The sequence below is a fragment of the Tachyglossus aculeatus genome, chromosome X1, assembly GCF_015852505.1.
Source record: "Tachyglossus aculeatus isolate mTacAcu1 chromosome X1, mTacAcu1.pri, whole genome shotgun sequence".
Classification (NCBI taxonomy): Eukaryota; Metazoa; Chordata; class Mammalia; order Monotremata; family Tachyglossidae; genus Tachyglossus; species Tachyglossus aculeatus.
Window position 1 is genome coordinate 7,878,914 of NC_052101.1, and position 19,633 is coordinate 7,898,546.

General features: G+C 43.3%; 1 protein-coding gene across 3 annotated transcripts in view; it reads left to right on the plus strand.

The window, feature by feature from the left end:
* The window catches only part of FBXO25 (F-box protein 25), a 56,909-nt gene extending 39,115 nt beyond the window's left edge, over nucleotides 1-17,794 (plus strand). For 2 of the 3 annotated variants that reach the window (XM_038739838.1, XM_038739839.1), the window contains 6 exons: nucleotides 2,105-2,197; nucleotides 6,752-6,845; nucleotides 7,625-7,809; nucleotides 10,300-10,482; nucleotides 11,947-12,090; nucleotides 17,187-17,794. In XM_038739838.1, coding sequence (XP_038595766.1) covers nucleotides 2,105-2,197; nucleotides 6,752-6,845; nucleotides 7,625-7,809; nucleotides 10,300-10,482; nucleotides 11,947-12,090; nucleotides 17,187-17,276 — 789 coding nt within the window. In that variant the 3' untranslated portion in view covers nucleotides 17,277-17,794. Of the gene's footprint in view, nucleotides 1-2,104; nucleotides 2,198-6,751; nucleotides 6,846-7,624; nucleotides 7,810-10,299; nucleotides 10,483-11,946; nucleotides 12,091-13,989; nucleotides 14,017-17,186 lie in introns of all 3 variants that reach the window. The other variant, XM_038739837.1, reaches the window with a different exon arrangement.
* The last annotated feature ends 1,839 nt before the right edge of the window (nucleotides 17,795-19,633 follow it).

Here is a 19,633-nt window from a genome sequence, read left to right on the forward strand (position 1 = left end):
AATCCCGGCTCCGCCACGTCTGCTGTGTGACCTTGGGTAAGTCACTTAACTTCTCAGAGCCTCAGTTACCTCATCTGTAAAATGGGGATGGTGACTGTGAGCCCCACGTGGAACAACCTGATCACCTTGTATCCTCCCCCAGCGCTTAGAACAGTGCTTTGCACATAGTAAGCGCTTAACAAATGCCATCATCATTATTATTATTATTATTATTCCCTACTGTCCTGAGGGAATCTTTCCTGTGTCGTGGCCCCTGCTACTGCTGCTGCTTAACTCCTCAAGCATGTCTGCTCCATGTCACTCTGCCCTTCCAGGGGCTTCCATTCTGTTAATAATAATGATGGCATTTATTAAGCGCTTACTATGTGCAAAGCACTGTTTGTTCTAGGCTATGGCCAGCTTTCTCCCTTGAGGGAGGCATGCTTCAACTCCTCAGGCTGGGTTGATTTCAGGGATTCCTTGAAAGCCCAGATAGAGACATCTGGAATGTATTTTTCAGTGTAGGTTTCCCTTATTCTAGCCTCAGGATGCCATTTTTATTTTGATATCAACCAACCAAGTGGTATTTAGTGAGCACTTACTGTAGTGGTAGAGAAGCAGCGTGGCTTAGTGGAGCATGGCTCCATTCATTCACTCATTCACTCATTCATTCATTCACTCATTCATTCAATTGTATTTACTGATTGCTTACTGTGTGCAAAGCACTGTACTGAGCACATTTTAGACTGTGAGCCCACTGTTGGGTAGGGACTGTCTCTATATGTTGCCAACTTGTACTTCCCAAGCGCTTAGTACAGTGCTTTGCACACAGTAAGCGCTCAATAAATACGATTGATTGATTGATTGATTGGAAAGAGCCCAGGCTTGGGAATCAGAGGTCGTGAGTTCTAATGCCGGCTCCGCCACTTGTCGGCTGTGTGACTTCGGACAAGTCATTTCACTTCTCGGTGCCTCAGTTACCTCACCTGTAAAATGGGGATGAAGATTGTGAGCCCCACGTGAGACAGCCTGATAACCTTGTATCTATCCCAGTGCTTAGAATAGTGCTTGGTACATAGTAAGCGCTTAACAAATACCATCATTATTATTATTATTAATAGTATTTATTAATCAGTGTTAAGAGAAGCAGCATAGTGTAGTGGATAGAGCGCAGGCTTGGGAGTCAGAAGATCATGGCTTCTAATCTTGGCTCTGCCACAGATCTGCTGTGTGACCTTGGATAAGTCACTTCAGTTCTCTGGGCCTCGGTTACCTCATCTGTACAATGGGGATGAAGACTGTGAGCCCCACGTGGGACAACCTGATAACCTTGTATCTATGCCAGTGCTTAGAATAGTGCTTGGTACATAGTAAGCGCTTAACAAATACCATCATTATTATTATTATTAATAGTATTTATTAATCAGTGTTAAGAGAAGCAGCATAGTGTAGTGGATAGAGCGCAGGCTTGGGAGTCAGAAGATCATGGCTTCTAATCTTGGCTCTGCCACAGATCTGCTGTGTGACCTTGGATAAGTCACTTCAGTTCTCTGGGCCTCGGTTACCTCAGCTGTAAAATGGGGATTGAGCCTGTGAACCCCACATGGGACAGGAACTGCTCTGCTTGTATCCAGCCCAGCGCTTAGTACGTGCTTGACACATAACGCTTAATAGATACCACAATTTTATTGAGCACTTACTGTTTGTGGAGTGCCACACTAAGCTCTTGGGAGAGTACAGTACAACTCATAGACACAAACCCTGCCCTAAGGAGCCTGCTTATTTTTGCAAACCACATATCGATCAGCCAGTGGTATTTATTGAGCACTTACTATGTGCAGAGCACTGTACTAAACACTTGGGGAAGGTACAACAGATTCGGTAGATGGAATCCCTACCCACATGAAGCTTACAATGTATGTATAGATTCGTGGATGAAAATGTGGGGTTTAGCTCAAAGGCACTATTTTATGCTATTCAAATTAGCGTAATGTCCCAAAACCTCTAAAAAAACCCCTGTCTACTATGACATTTCTCTTTACTAGTAAAATGGGCCTTTATGTTTTTCATACGTCCACAGTGAGTATCTAATGTACTTTAACGGCTTATTTTTTTGTTTTTAAAGAGGCATGGTTATTGTACCTTGGGAGAAGCCTTCAATCGCTTAGACTTTTCAAGTGCCATTCAGGATATCCGGCGGTTCAACTACGTGGTGAAAGTAAGGTTTTTAATATCAAAAATCAATGTGGCTGAGTTTCGAATTCCCGCCCCCCCTCTGGTCGTATCAAAAAAGCTGTCAAATAGTAAAGGTTTCGATGTGATTAAAATCAATTCGAAAGAAAGCACAAAATCTTATTTTCTGTATCTCGGTAATACTAAATAGCCTCATCCAAGAACAATAGGTATATTCATTCATTCACTCATTCAGTTGTATTTATTGAGCACTTACTGCATGCAGAACACTGTACTAAGCGCTTGGGAAGTACAAGTTAGCAACATATAGAGACGGTCCGTACCCAACAACGGGCTCACAGGCTAGAAGGGGGAGACAGACAACAAAACAAAACAAGTGGACAGGTGTCATCAGAATAAATAAAGCTAGATGCAGATCATTAACAAAATAAATAGAATAGTAAATAGGTATATTTCAGTCTATTGCTCTAATCGGGAGTCTAAAACTCAGTATGTCCAAGACTGAACTCCTTATCTCCCCTCCAAAACCCTGCCCTCTCCCTGACTTTCCCATCACTGTTGACGGCACTACCATCCTTCCCGTCTCACAAGCCCGCAACTTTGGTGTCATCCTCGACTCCGCTCTCTCGTTCACCCCACACATCCAATCCGTCACCAAAACCTGCCGGTCTCGCCTCCGCGACATCGCCAAGATCCACCCTTTCCTCTCCATCCAAACCGCTACCCTGCCGGTTCAATCTCTCATCCTATCCTGACTGGACTACTGCATCAGCCTTCTCTCTGATCTCCCATCCTCGTGTCTCTCCCCACTTCAATCCATACTTCACGCTGCTGCCCTGACCATCTTTGTGCAGAAACACTCTGGGCATGTCACTTCCCTGCTCAAAAATCTCCAGTGGCTACCAATCAACCTACGCATCAGGCAAAAACTCCTCACTCTCGGCTTCAAGGCCGTCCATCCCCTTGCCCCCTCCTACCTCACCTCCCTTCTCTCCTTCTCCAGCCCAGCCCGCACCCTCCGCTCCTCTGCCGCCGCTAACCTCCTCACCGGGCCTCTTTCTCGCCTGTCCCGCCATCGACCCCCGGCCCACATCATCCCCCGGGCCTGGAATGCCCTCCCTCTGCCCATCCGCCAAGCTAGCTCTCTTCCTCCCTTCACAGCCCTACTGAGAGCTCACCTCCTCCAGGAGGCCTTCCCACACTGAGCCCCCTTCTCCCTCTCCCCATCCCCCCCACCATACCTCCTTCCCCTCCCCACAGCACCTGTGTATATGTTTGTACAGATTTATTACTCTATTTATTTTACTTATACATATTTACTATTTTATTTTATTTTGTTAATATGTTTTGTTTTGTTGTCCATCTCCCCCTTCTAGACTGTGATCCCGCTGTTGAGTAGGGACCGTCTCTATATGTTGCCGACTTGTACTTCCCAAGCACCTAGTACAGTGCTCTGCACACAGTAACTGCTCAATAAATACGATTGAATGCATGAATGAATGAGCAAGTACAGTGCTCTGCACACAGTAACTGCTCAATAAATACGATTGAATGAATGAATGAATGAACAAATGCAAGGCCTACTGAGTAACAGCGAGAGATCAGTGGTGTCTCAATTTCAAATAAGATCAGTAAAAAAAGGAAGACTGAAGGGAGGGTGATCCCTGATGTAATTAGCAAACAGGACAGTGGGAGACAGAGAAGCTATGGAAATAAGATTGTCAATCAAACCAACAGAGATAAGCCTAAAAGACCATTTGATAATGCTGTTTTTGTTTGGTCAACTAAGCCAACATTTGCTGAGCTCTGTATGGATACACAGGAGAGTGCTTTGAGAAGTTTGCCTATATTAATTTTGGGACTTTAGATGTTTACCCAGCAGATATGAAGGGCCACTTTTTTTTTTGAAAATCAGGTCTTTGAAGTGAGCAAGTATCCGTCACTCCAAAAAACGAACATCAGTCACTGTGCAGTTATCCAGTATTGGCAGAGCAAAAAGCTTAAGTCTTCAAATCTTTCAAACAGACTTTGTGTGTGTACTCATGTATTAGATAAGTCTGACTGCTAAGCACATTAGACTAGACAACAGTTGTAGAAAGAAGCGGCCCTATCTCTTGCCATTGATCTTTTTCGTGGTTCTCAGGCAAGGGCAACACTGCCAGATCAGCAAAAGACCCTGATTCCACCTATTATGCACTGCTGAAAAAATGCCTTTTGAAACAAACCCTATGAAAATTGATTTCTAGTTGAGATAAAGAGCCTCCACTCTATATTTCTAAATGAATCATTTCTTAAGGATCAATCGTTTCATTGCTCATTTTTCAGTGGTTTCTTCCGTTGTGATTATAGTCAGCCCTTAGATCTTTTTATAATTTAATGGTGGCCATAAAAATTAGCAATGTTGCTTTCTTGCACAATGGCAGTAGGGCCCATGTTTACCCACCAAACCATGGCTTTTCTGATGGTGGAGAGCTAGACTAGAGACCTTTGAATCACAAAGGACTGTCTTTTGAGGGTTCTTAAATCCTCCATCCTTAAATTTCTGAACTAGTGCCTTCATTTATTCTATTTTTTTTCCTCAGTTCAGGGTGCATTTAGCCAGAGGAAGTAAAATCCATTCCCCCACCTCTGTCTCATCCCTTTCAGGACATAAGCATTGTGTTTGAAGTGATTGTGTCTTTATGAATTGGACTGTGCTCAGCATTCTGAGGGAATTTAATAAGCCTCAAGGGATTAAATTACTCACCCACAGAAATTAATGTAACCTCTAATTTGAAAGAATAGTCCGGTCATCCCTGCAATGACTTTCTTGTTCAGACTAAAGATAATCTTCACCATCAAGAACATTCTTGCTTTTCAAAGGGCAAGCTGCTAGGATTTTTAAGATAGAAAAAAATATGTTGCCATCTAATTGTGGTAAGCTTATGAACAAAGTAAAATGAATCCTCATTTACCATCAATAGCTATTTGTTCAGTCAGTCCTATTTATTAAGCGCTCACTGTGTGCAGAGCACTCTCTTAAGTGCTTGGAAAGTACAATTCAGCAATAAAGAGAGATAATCCCTAACTACAAAGGGTTTACAGTCTAGAAGGAGGAAGACAGACTTCAAAACAAGTAAAAAGGAATCAATATAAATGAATGCAATTATAGATTTATACATACAGACTTAAGTGCTGTGGGGCTGGACAGGGGAAGAGCAAAGGGAGCAAATTGAGGTGATGTGGAAGGGATGGGGAGCTGAAGAAAAGAGGGGCTCCCCCCCACTTTTTTTTCCCCCATCACACCGAGTGATATACATGGCTTAATTGTTTGCTTATAGAAGATTGGGTCCGTTAATTCATTCAGAGAAGAAAGTATAGTCAGACTTTCAACGGAATATTAATTTTTCATCTGAAGGCATCCTGTTCATTCATTCATTCATTCAGTCGTATTTATTGAGCTCTTACTGTGTGCTCTGTACTAAGCACTTGGGAAGTACAAGTTGGCAACATATAGAGGTGGTCCCTACCCAACAACAGGCTCACAGTCTAGAAGACTGTTATTTCTGAGTCCACAGCCTTACAAATCTGTGCCTACAATCTGCACCATTAAAAAAAAAGTCCATCACCCGATTTTTATTTTTTTTTCTAATTAATTTTGCGTTAGTTAACGTTTGGCCCAAATGAGCCCCGGTGCTATTTGGTGGCAGCCAGGGCGGGTGGGAAAGAATATCAGAGTTTATCATCATCAGTGGTATTTGTTGAGTGCTTAACTATGTGCAGAGCATTGTACTGAGTGCTTGGGACAGTACGATACAGCAAAGTTGGCAAGTCACTTAACATTTCTGTGCCTCAGTTACCTCCTCTGCAAAATGGGGATTAAGTCTGTGAGCCCCCCGTGGGACAACCTGATTTACCTTGGATCTACCCCAGTTGTTAGGACAGTGCTTGGCACATAGTCAGTGCTTAACAAATAGCATTATTATTATTGTCACACGGAGATTACAGTCCATATTTCTGCATTTTTGGAACCTAGTAAAGGTGGGAAGGGTCCTGGTTGTCAGCTCTGACCTCGGAGCAGAGAGCTGAGGGATACTTTGGCCTGATTTTCCCCTTGATCAATCAATCAGTCAATCAATCGTATTTATTGAGCACTTACTGTGTGCAGAGCACTGTACTAAGCGCTTGGGAAGTACATGTTGGCAACGTATAGAGATAGTCCCTACCCAACAGTGGGCTCACAGTCTAGAAGGGGGAGACAAAGAACAAAACCAAACATATTAACAAAATAAAATAAATAGAATAGATATGTACAAGTAAAATAAATAAATTAATAGAGTAATAAATATGTACAAACATATACAGGTATATGTATATATAAAACTGATATCCAGTTGGCCTTATCTCTCTGAGGCTACTATTCACACAAAGTTTTAAAGTCCTACATCTGATAAGTTGTTCCAGTGAGAATTAAACCGAGCACATAACCAGCTAAGATTTTGAGTTTGAGTGACCCATCCTGTGGAATGTTTTCTTCTTTATCGTTTTTTTTAAATATCATCCCAAACTTGTTTATTTTTTTTTCCCTTTCTCTTTAAAGCTGCTGCAGCTAATTGCTAAATCCCAGTTAACTTCATTGAGTGGCGCGGCCCAAAAAAACTACTTCCACATTTTGGATAAAATTGTCCGAAAGGGTAAGGAAACAACTGTAGAAAGAGAGTGCTTTTTCTACGTTGTGGTCGTTTGGTGGCATTTTCCATTTGCTTCCTAAGCATAAAGGGATTTCTGTTGATGTAAGAAATGGGATGATTAATTTGTTTGTAGGCGGGCTTTTCATTGATGTCACTAGCTACTGCCAAGCTATTGTTTGCAAAATTGTGTAGGAATGTGTACTCACAAATCTCTTGTAAATTTTGGTGTGCATATATGTACTTGACCTTGGAAATACTGTTTATGTTTACTTATATATGTATATCCTATGAGAGAGAGACAGAGCGCGCTTGTGCTCACGGAAAGAGCATGGGTTTGGGAGTCAGAGGACCTGGATTCTAATCCTGAGCAAGTCAGTTAACTTCTTTGTGCCTCAGTTTCCTCAACTGTAAAATAGCAATTAAATCCTACTTCCTCCTACTCAGACTGTGAGCCCCATGCGGGCTGGGGACTATATCCAACTGGATAAAACTTGTGTCTACCCCTGTGCTTAGAACAGTGCTTGACACATAATAAGCGCTTAACAAATGCCATATATATGTATATGGGGTAGTTACTGGCACTTTAGGAGATAGACATTTAACACATCTGAAAATCATATGCTTTCTGACCAATCTGCAAAAAGTATTTGTTTTTTTAGTGTCTTTCAATTGGAAGTGATTTGAAAAGTGATCCTTCTGTTCATATACTGTGAATTGAATATATTAGAGAATTGTAGATTTTTAAATTGCAAGCATTAATGTTGCTTCTGTTTTTTTTTCAGTCCTGGAGGACCATCAAAATCCTCGTCTCATCAAGGATCTTCTCCAAGATCTGAGCTCTACGCTCTGTATTCTCATTAGAGGAGTAGGAAAATCAGTCTTGGTGGGGAACATCAATATTTGGATTTGTCGTTTAGAAACCATTCTTAATTGGCAGCAACAGCTAAAAAATCTTCAGATGAACAAGGTGCGTCCGTGTGTGGAGCGGGCATTTTCTTGAACTCAATCCAACATAACTAGAGTCACCAATATGTATATTAGGAGATATATTTATATATAGGATATGTGTGCGTATAGGGGAAGAACTTGTAAACAAAATGAAAAAGACTTGCTTCACTTTTACAAAAAATAGAGAGAATCTCTTAAGGGGGTTTATGTAGAGAGGTGGGATTAAATGAATGGATAATCCGCCCAGCGGCAATAAGCAGACCCTTTGAGACCCATACATTAAATATTTTTCTTCAAAATGGCAGGTTTTGATGGGCCCACTCGCCTCCCCATCCCCCTGCCCCCAATTCCGCCTTGCAAGATCCATCAGTCCAGCTCCTTCCACGTGCGTCTTTTCTTGGTCCGCAGTGATATTAGTTCTTTTCATTCCCGGATGCCAGGGCCACCCACTGCCAATCTGATTGCCCTCTCCAGGAGTTATCTTTGTGTTCTCCTGGTTCCCCACTTCTCTCAGTGGGGAGGAAGTAGGAGGGAAGACATCTGGCAGATGCCTTCCCTGAACTCCTCGGAGAACTGAGTGGTTTTGTTCCCTCTGCCCCCACATTCAGAAACCACCAGCGGGCACGGTCTCACTCGCAGGATGTTGCCCTTCCGTGAATCGGTCGTTGAACCCAGAGTAGAAGTGCCTTTTCTGCTGCGAGTGGCGGGTTCCTAGAATACTCAATCAATCAATCAATCATATTTATTGAGCGCTTACTGTGTGCAGAGCACTGTACTGAGCGCTTGGGAAGTACAAGTTGGCAATATATAGAGACAGTCCCTACCCAACAGTGGGCTCACAGTCTAAAAGGGGGAGACAGAGAACAAAACCAAACATACTAACAAAATAAAATAAATAGAATAGATATGTACAAGCCAAATGTCTCCGAGACAAAATTATCTAATAAATGAGAGTCCTTAGGCAGCTGGTCCATCGGTCAGTAGGTGCCTTATAATAATAATAATGCTAATTAGGGTCTGTCATACCTTTTAAAGTAGTAGCAGCAGTCGGTGAGTGACCCAGTGATGGCCAAGAGCTTCAGCTGTAGGTTGTCTGGAATCACTCATTCATTCATTCAGTCGTATTTATTGAGCGCTTACTGTGTGCAGAGCACTGTACTAGGTGCTTGGAAAGTACAGTTTGGCAACAAATTGAGACAATCCCTGCCCAATGGGCTCAAGTCAGTCAGTGGTATTTATTGCACTTTTACTGTGTGCAGAACACTGTACTAATCACTTGGGAGAGTACAACAGGTCACCGACACATTCCCCACCCACAACGAGGTGAGCATCCCCTGAAATTAAATTGGACTATCCCCTCTGGACTGTAAACTCGTCATGGGCAGGGACAGTGTCTGTTGTATCGTTCTATTGGACTCTCCCAAGCCTTTAGTACAGTGCTCTGCATACAGTAAGCATTCCCTAAATATGATTGATTGATTGATTGTATCGTCAAAGAATGTGACTCAAGTTTCTACTCCTGACTTTTTCCTCGCCCCCTTTCCTAACAAAGGGCATCTTTCACCTGTGGTAAAAAAAGCTGTCTTGATGGGTGGCAGTGGTGGTGGTTATTATTATCATATTTGTAAATAGAAGCTAAATAGTGGAAGGAACATGGAGCCAAGAGCCAGGAGAGCCAGGTTTTAGTCCCAGCTCTGCCGCGTTCTGCTTTTTGACTTTGGATGATGATGACAACGATGATAATGAAAATATTTAAGTGCCTACTCCGTGCCAAACACTCTACTGTACTGTTCCTTTTCCTCTCTGCCTCAGTTTCTCCATCTCTAAATGGGGGGTGAGATATCTGCTGTTCCTGCCTCAGCTTGTAAGCAGGAAATATGTCTGTTTATGGTCTGTTTCAAGTGCTTAGTACAGTGCTCTGCACACAGTAAGTGCTCAATAAATATGAGTGATTGAATGAATGAATGGTTATATTGTCCTCTCCTAAGCACTTAGTACAGTGTTTCACACACGGTAAGTGCTCAATAAATATGATTGATTGATTGATGAATGAATACCACTTGCCCTGTCTGCAGTGCATTCATTCGTTCAGTCAGTCAGTCGTATTTATTGAGCTCTTACTGTGTGCAGAGCACAGTACTAAGCTCTTGGGAAGTACAATTCAGCAACAAGTAGAGATAATCCCTGCCCACAACGGGCTCAGAGTCTAGAAGAACACCACTGGGGCAACTTCCCAGACGGTTTCAGGGATCCTGTGTACATTACAGTGCTCTGCACACAGTAAGCACTCAATAAATACAACTGAATGAATATTGGAATATAATTCTCTAATTGGTTTTTTTTCCCCCCCATCTGAAGCTATTCCAAAAATACCAGTTTCAGGTGTGGATGCGTGCAAAGCAACCTTTCAGAGTCTCTCAATTAAAAATCGTCCAAACCTTTTTTTTAATTATTTATTTATTTATTTATTTATTTATTTATTTATTTATTTATTGTTTTTGTTATTCAGCATGTCAACAACGGCCTTACCCTTAGTGATCTCCCCCTGCACATGCTAAACAATATATTCTATCGGTTTTCTGATGGCTGGGACATTGTCACTTTGGGTCAAGTTACTCCGACGTTGTATATGCTCAGTGAAGACAGGCAGTTGTGGAAGAAGCTTTGTCAATATCATTTTGCTGATAAACAGGTATGGGGGTGTGAGGGGCGGAGGGAGAGGGAGGGCGTGGTACGATTGTATTCTTTCTTTGCTTCCGAAGAGACTTCCCTTAGAAGCAGCGTGGCCTTGTTGGCGAGAGCACAGGCCTGAGCGTCTGAAGGACTTGAGTTCTAATTACGGCTCTGCCACTTGCTTGCTGTGTGACCTTGAGCTAGTCATGTAGCTTCTCTGGGCCCACTGTTGGGTAGGGACTGTCTCTATATGTTGCCAACTTGTACTTCCCAAGCGCTTAGTACAGTGCTCTGCACACAGTAAGCGCTCAATAAATACGATTGATTGATTGATTAGTTTCCTCAGCTGTAAAATGGGGATCCCTAGGACAGGGACTGTGTCGGACTTAATTAGGATGACCCTACCCCAGCGCTTCGAATAGTGTTAAACACACAGTAAGCGCTTAACAAATAGAGAAGCAGCGTGGCTCAGTGGAAAGAGCCCGGGCGTTGGAGTCAGAGGTCATGGGTTCAAATCCTGGCTCCACCAACTATCAGCTGTGTGACTTTGGGCATGTCACTTCTCTGTGCGTGTTACCTCATCTGTAAAATGGGGATTAACCCCCCCCCCAACAACCTGATCACCTTTTAACCTCCCCAGCCCTTAGAACAGTGCTTTGCACATAGTAAGTGCTTAACAAATACCATCATTATTATTACTGTTACCATTTTTTAAAAAGGTGTGGTGGCGGGGCGGGGGGGAGTATATTTTGCCCTGAGAAGCAAAGGTTTCTGACATCCCTGTGGTTAGTGAGACCAAACACTTGTGGGATACATCTGGTAGGCCCTGAATGACATTTCAGAAGGGTCCTAATGGTCCAGAGAAGGTGATTTTAAATGTAACAAATGGGAATGAAAAAGGACCATGTAGTGTGTAAAGACGTTTGGCTTCTTAATGTTGTTGTTACACAAATATAAATTCCAGTCAGTATATCATCAGTTGGTTCTCCAAGTGAATTTTCCCTGTCCTCTTCACAAATGGCTCCATTTCGCTTAGAGGCCTTAATTAAGGGCAAAAATGCGGATGTTTAAAATTGATCTGGAGAAAAAATGCCAACCATCATGTCAAGTGCAGTTGAGGTGCAGCACCCCCATTTTCCCATGGTGATAATAATAATCATGGTATTTTTTTAACGCTTACTATGTGCTGGGGTGGATACAAGCAAATGGGGTTGGATGCAGTCCCTGTCCCTCGTGGGGCTCACAGTCTCAATCCCCATTTTACAGATGAGGTAACGGAGGCACAGTGAAGTGAAGTGACTTGCCCAAGGCCACCCAGCAGACAGGTGGAGGAGCCGGGACTAGAACCCAGGTCCTTCTGACTCCTAGGCGTGTGCTCTATCCGCTAGGCCTTGCTGCTTCTTTTATGTGGATTTCCGTGGATTTGGGAGGGCATCCGTTTTACTCACGTTGGTTGATCATAAAGCAACATTTTCGTCTCCAGTTCTGTAGGCACTTGATCCTCTCCGAAAAGGGGCACATCGAATGGAAGCTGATGTATTTTGCTCTTCAGAAATGCTACCCCATCAAAGAGCAGTATGGCGATACTTTACATTTCTGCAGACACTGCAGCATCCTCTTTTGGAAGGTAAGGTGCGCGAATCCAGGACTCCCACCTGAAACTGCAGTGATAGAATTTGAAATTGAACCTCGTGTCCTTAATAATCAAAATTTGGTATCATCATCATCATCAATCGTATTTATTGAGCACTTACTGTGTGCAGAGCACTGTACTAAGCGCTTGGGAAGTACAAGTTGGCAACATATAGAGACAGTCCCTACCCAATAGTGGGCTCACAGTCTAAAAGGGGGAGACAGAGAGTCTAAAAGGGGGAGACAAAATAAAATAAATAGAATAGATATGTACAAGTAAAATAAATAAATAGAGTAATAAATATGTACAAACATATATACAGGTATCATTTATACTTGCTATAAATTCTGAGCACCAATTGGAGGAAAGCCAGCAGTAGGAATGGAAAGGTGGATCTCATTTTCTAGCTCAGGAATATAGGACGCAAAGAATGTAATCTGTACAGAATGTTTTAATAATCAGTCGTATTTATCGAGTATTGACTGGGTGCAGAACACTGTACTAAGCGTTTGGGCAAGTACAACAGAGCTCATAGACACATTCCCTGCACAGAGAGAAAGAGAGATAGAGTGTGAGTGTGTGTCTGCATGTGTATCATATAGATGATCTATAGTTCACTACTAACAGTTGTGATACCGTACTCTCCCAAGCACTTAATACAGTGCTTGGCACACAGTAAGTGCTCAATGAATATGATTGAATGAATGAATGAATGGACAATAAAAACAAATCAGGAAATGTAGTCATAGTCAAGGAATTTTTGAAGAGCCTGTTTTGCTTGCTGGTAGTTTTCTGTCTTATTTATTCATATTAATGTTTGTCTCCCCCTCTAGACTGTAAGCTCATTATGGGCAGGGAATGTGTCTGTTTATTGCTATATCGTACTCTCCCAAGTGCTTAGTACAGTGCTTTGCATGCAGTAAGCACACAAATATAATTGACTGATTGATTGTCTAAGGCAGTACTTGTTACCAGCCACTTTCAAACACTTCAGAGAAAGAACAAGTTCAAATATTTATTTTTTTCTTTTAAAAAATTTTGGCTGATAAAAATACGAGGAAAGGATTGTCCTAAAAGCAGCGCCCTGGAACAGTACATTCGGAGTCAGGTTCTCTGAGGGCATTTTTGGTGTGGAAGATTGCCTGCTGTAATTTTGCACTTTTATGAGGCGTTATGTTACTAGGCTTCTGACTCGAGTGAATAAAATGTGTATAAAAATCACCCTATTAGCATAACATTGTGCGAGATATGGATAGGGAAGACACAATCCTTTCCTGGGTGAAAGGGGAATAAACAGATGAAGAAAATTATCTAGGAAGCTAAAGGCTGGTTGCCCTGCTATTAATATAAGGAGAAACCTCAGTAGCATTTTATTCGTTTCTAAAAGCATGCTAATTTTTGTTGGCACAGTTCTCACATAGGTACTCAGTGGAATGGAAATTCTGCCACTATTAACTTTTTTAGGGGGGAGAGAATAATTTTTTTCTGCTTTCTAGCTCCCTGTGACTTTGATAATCCGTACCTCTAGAGCTAAGCACTGAAGTTAATGTGTTTTTCATCATCCACTACACGTTCCAAAAGCAACGTGGGTCATTGAGATGTTCTGTAGTGTTTTGGGGCTTGTGTGTACATTGTGTCTGGAAAAAAAAAGTCACCATTTTCACTCTTGGGGCCTGAAGTGTTTGATGGGAGAGTAAGGGGAGGGTAGCTGTTTGGTTTTTTAAAAAAAATACTAAATGAAAGGCTGTAGGGAGAACACACATTCTTCTGGTAAACAACGAAGCGTGAATTAAGCCTGAAAATGCAATACCATCCTACCCTTTCCAATTCTTAACCTTTCCTTTTTTGCTTTACTGCACGTCCCTTCCTGATTCTCTCTTCATGATCTCAAAGGACTACCACCTTGCTTTGTTGTTCAAGGTACTTTCATCCTTTTCCGTTTACAGTAGATCTGTTCTGTTCTGCTCCGCTCTAATCAACTAAAATGGAGATTATGTCTGGGGTAAATTAAGGTCTGGCAGGCAGGTCTGGCAGTGAGCTGTTCAGTTCCATCGACCCTCGCATCTCTGTCACATTTTACAACACGCACTTCATCCGTAGGGATGAATGCCAAGTACGATCAAGTATTAAGATAAAGAGATGAAATCAATCACGTTTATGGAGTGCTTACTACGTGCAGAGTACTGTTCTAAGCACTGGAAAGAGCATAACTAAAATTATGTTTCCTGTGCACTGAGATGAGGCAGCCAGTTATCCGAAATGACAGGTCTTAGAGACTGGACTTCAAGTTGGTGAGAATCGTAGGATAAGATATTTGGTTTTTATGAACATTTTCAGTGAGATAACAAGTACCTTGTTTCGCATGGTTCTTTCAGACTTCGCCATTGGTGGAGATTTTGAGATTCCCAGTTATTGTTTCACGAACTCTTTAGAAAATTATAGTTATATGTTAACTTCAATTCAAATACCTCATATCAGCTACTCAAATCAAATCAAACATAACCCTCCCTGCCCCCCGCCCCCCAAAAAAGTTTTATCCCTCCGCCAAATTGTTTAACAAGTGGTTTGGTTTATCCAGAGAAAACATCAGGGCAGGGTATTCCTGTAATATCTCTAATTCATCACCTTAAAATGAGGATTTTACAAAAGACCATTGATTTTGTATTGGGGGGAGGGTCTTCTCTATAAGTTGAATGTGTGAAATAGTCACGTGTAGAATGGATATTGACACAAATGCCAAGTATTAATAAGCTCTGGGAATCAAATGAATCCAAGATTTTTGCTAGTTGAATTTCACTCTCAATTCCTTATTGAAGATGGCCATGGACTCAACAAATGGAACTGTCAGCATTGCCCCACAGTGACAGTTAATAACCAAAAATGTTCAAGGCAGTGAAAACGTGGTTTTCCATGGAGTTGGGGCCCTGTCTCTTCTTGTGTCTCTGTGCTCTTCTGTTTCTCTAAGAATTTTCAACTCTTACTTCTTGTGAAACTCAACCCTGAGAATTCCCCCCAGGATTTTGGTCTCAGGAAGGGATGAGCACAGCTGAGCCCTTCGGTCCCTGCTTCCGCCATCTGCTCTGGTCAGAAGGCCCTGGTTGGCTCCCGTCCCATCCAGTCTGCCCCTTGAAAAAAACACCAGTGTAGACGGGATGCATTTAGAGGTGCCTTTTGGGAGATCCAATTCCATCACGGCCTAATCACCCCTGATGGTGCCAGGAAGCCAGAGGGCACCCATTCAGGTTTGCCGTACGGATGAAGTCCCGATAACGGGTTGTCAGGGCAGACATCTTTGGAAACCATTGTTACCCAGGGGTACCACCGTGTTATCCGAAGCAAACAATGCTGGGCTGCTGACTAGCACAAAGGAAATAGTGAAACGGAGGAGGAGGAGGAGGAGGAAAAATGTGGGGAATGGTCAGAGCATACAACAGATTCCAGTGGCTTAGTGTTTGGAAACTGAGGAGAGGTAGGTCGCGAGGTGGGGGGAGGTTTCAGATACACCCTCTACACAATTGCTCCATCATCTAAATGAGTGTCTCTTACCAGAATCCCGCCTTGGACTATCGGGAAGTAAAGGCCGGTTATTAGAAAGACCTGGTTTGTAATCCCAGTTCGCCACATGTCTGCAGTGTGACTTTAGGCTATTCACGTCACTTCTCTGGGCCTTAGTTACTTCATCTGTAAAATGGGATTGAGAGTGTGAGTTCCATGTAGGACAGAGACTCTATCCAACCTGATTAACTTGTATCTCCCCCAGCACTTAGAACTGTGCTTGGCCCATAGTAAGTGCTTAACAAGTACTATTATTATTATTATCATTATTATTAGTAGTAGTAGTATTACCCAGGGGCCCAGGCTGCTGTTTTACAGGGATGTATTTCTAACTCTCCCGCTCTTTAGTTTTCCTGAAGGAATTCCTCACCCATGAATTATGGTTATGGTTGTTGTTATTATTGTCATTATTATGTTGCTTGTACTGTACTAGGCGCTGTGGTAGAGACAAGCTAATCGGGATGGACATCATCCCTGTCCCAGTGTTAATGGGAGGGAGTCTGATGAAATCTCCATATTAAAGAGAAGGGAATTGAGATGCAAAGTGAAGTGACTTACCCAAGGTCAAACAGCCCAGGGGTAACAGAGCTGAGATTAGAAATTTAGGTCCTCTGCTACCAGATGCAGCCCCAGCCTGGGAGTCAAAAGGTTGTGGGTTCTAATCCCAGTTCTGCCACTTGTTTGCTGTGTGACCTTAGGCAAGTCACCTCACTTCTCTGGGCCTCAGTTACCTCATTTGGAAAATGGGGATGGAGACTGTGAGCCCCACCTGGGCCAGTGACTGTACCCAACCCGATTTGCTCGTACCCACCCCAGCGTTTAGTACAATGCTTGGCACATAGTAAGCGCTTAAAAAGTACCATTATTATGAGAAGCAGCGTGGCTTAGTGGAAAGAGCACGGGCTTGGGAGTAAGAGGTTGTGAGTTCTAGTCCCTGCTCCGCCGCTTGTCAACTGTGTGACTTTGGGCAAGTCGCTTCACTTCTCTGTGTCTGTTCCCTCGTCTGTAAAATGGGGATTAAGCACATGTGGCACAAACTGATAACTTGTATCTTCCCTAGAGCTTAAAACAGTGCATGCCACATAGCGCTTAACAAATACTATTATTTTTATCATCATCATCATCATCAATCGTATTGAGCGCTTACTATGTGCAGAGCACTGTACTAAGCGCTTGGGAAGTACAAATTGGCAACATATAGAGACAGTCCCTACCCAACAGTGGGCTCTGATATCAATCAGTCAAACAGTTATATTGATTGAGCGCTTGCTATGTGCAGAGCACTGCTGAGCACTTGGGAGAGTACAACAATAGACAGGCGCATTCCCTGCCCACAATGAGTTTACAGTCTAGAGGGAGAGACAGACATTAATAGAAATAAATAAATGCCACTAGGCCACACTGCTCCTCCTGCCTTAGACTTGCCCCATATGTGAAGGGTACCATTAAGTCATTTTAGGGTCTGTAACCAGAACTAACCGTGTGTCCTCCAAATGTTGGCATCGGACTGTACACATCTGTTCTTTCCCCTGCAGGACTCTGGACACCCATGCACGGCCAGCGATCCAGACAGCTGTTTCACACCGGTGTCTCCTCAGCACTTCATCGATCTCTTCCGATTTTAACCACCCCGGGGACTCCGTTTAGTCGTCTTGGAAAAGAGACTGCGCTGTTTGCTCGTTGGGCAGTATCTGGAGGCGAATGTCGGCGGGGAAAGGAATGTCGTGACGGGAGGGCGAGAACATTCCTGCAGAAATGTATTTGCTGAAAATATAGGGGAAAAAAAAAAGACTGGTTTCATATTGAACATTTTTTTGCCTTTTAATAGAGGGAGGGCGGGTGGTTGGCTCGGGTGGAGATGACCCAAACAATGAATTTCTTATTTCTTAAAAAATCCAGTGTTTTCTGAGCTTGTGACGATAATTGTGCCCTTCAACTTGGGCTATTGCTGAGTCGACACTATTGACCCCAGAGCATGCTTGTAAATAGTAAGTTATGCTTTTTCTTAGTGGACTGTAACTGTTGAGAAGGGAAAACAAAAACTGACCTTGTATTTTGTGTGTATATATATATATATATGTGTGTGTTATGCCAAATATTTATTTTTCTTAAAATGTATTCTATTGCTCTAGGACACCTTAAGCTCAAATGTCTAAAAACCAAACTCATCTTCCCTCCCCAAACCTCTGCTCCATCTCCCTTCCCATCCCAGTTGGTCACCACGGCCAAGACCTGGGACAGCGATATTTTCTCCGACTCCTCTCTTTGAACTCTCACCTTCAATCTGTTGCTGAATCTCTGTCGGTCCTTCCTCCATACCATTTCCCGGATTTCCCCCTTCCTTTCTATCGTATCAGCGACCTCCCCGGGTTCAGGTGCTCAGAAACGGAACCATCCTCCTCTCTGGTCACTCCACCTCCAGCCTCTCTCCCTTCCTGAGTCCGTACTTCACCGTGCTACTTGGATCACTTTTGTACAGCAGCATTCCGCGTTCCTCTCTGCATCAAGCAGAAATTCCTAACCGTCATCCGTAAGACATGGCATCAGTTCTGTCAGTGTCCCTTTTGACACATCCTCCATCTTCTCCCATTAGGGCCTCAACTCACACTCTGCATTCCTCTCAGACGAATTTACGCTCAGTGCCTCTGTCACACATCTCAATCCCACCCTCCCTCTTCGGAGCGGCAAGACCGCACCTTCCCCCTTCTGAAACCACAGCTCTTCCAAGCGACATTCCCCAGTTTTTCTGCCTCTCCACAGCCTTTATCCCCCTCAGGATCTCACCTGAAAAGTTTCCAGTCCTCTACCAGTCTCGGCGACGTGAGGGAGAGTCAAGCAGGGGCCTACCCATTCCATTCCTAGCTCGGGCAATGGCTAGCGAGTGGAAGGCCATCGGCTACAAGTCAAAACTCACCTGTGCTGGGCAGCAGCGGCACGGGAGAGTCAAGGGAGGAGACTCAAGTTGACCGCGTGGAAGGCGGCGATGGTAAACCCCTTCCGGATTTTTATCGGGAAAACTCTGTGGATCCACTCCCAGAACGATTGCGGAGGGAGGTGGGGCGTTCTGGGAGAGAGGTGTCCAAGGAGTCGCTATGGATTGGAAACGATTCAACAGCATAAGACAAGACAAGACCACGTCCTCTGCCCTCCCAGCTAGCCAGAATACTTCTGTACATACGGTTTACATTCTCTATAAGCACGTGCTTTTTTTTAACTTACTCTACACTCCAGTCTCCTCTTCCTGTAAATTGCTTCGCGTCTGTATTTCCTGTTAGAATGTAAGCACCTTGCAGGCAGCAATTTTGTCCTCCGCCGTTAGCATGCTCTCCCGAACGCCTAGTACGTGCTCAGAATACACTTGATTATTAACTGCAGCCGTCCTTTCCATCAGAGCAGGCCTTGTGGAAGGTGATGCTGATGGGAGCAAACATCATAGCCCCTATCTGTCTCTTTGAGTTCATTTGTCCGTATTGGTTAACTTCTCCCCGCTGACTTTGGAGCTGATCTTTGTAATGTGTTTGCTAAGGCCCACGAGGCTGTGAATTTGTGTAGGGATTCTTCAGGGGTGTGCAGGAAGGGGAAACATGAACAAACCATATACATTTCTTAGCCGTTCCCTAAGGACGAATGTGTGGACCAATATATGTCACCAAAAGAAACAATGTTTCTATTCCACCGGGCTAATTTAGAAGCCGATTTTGTAGATGATGTAATAAATTATGGTTTCTCTATGGAGTGTGGTTTACATCATTGAGTTCTGGCATTGAAACACCTCTGTGCACTAAGCATTGTGCTAAACAGTGGAAGAGGTAGGAAGTTAGACATCATCCCCAGCCCACAGGCGGTCCCACCATCAACCTGATTTGCCAGCATTTTAGAACAGTGCCTGGAAAATAGTAAGCATTTAACAAATACCGTAATTATTATTGTATCGACCCCAGTGGTTAGTACAGTGCCTGGCATATGGTAAGTGCTTAACAAA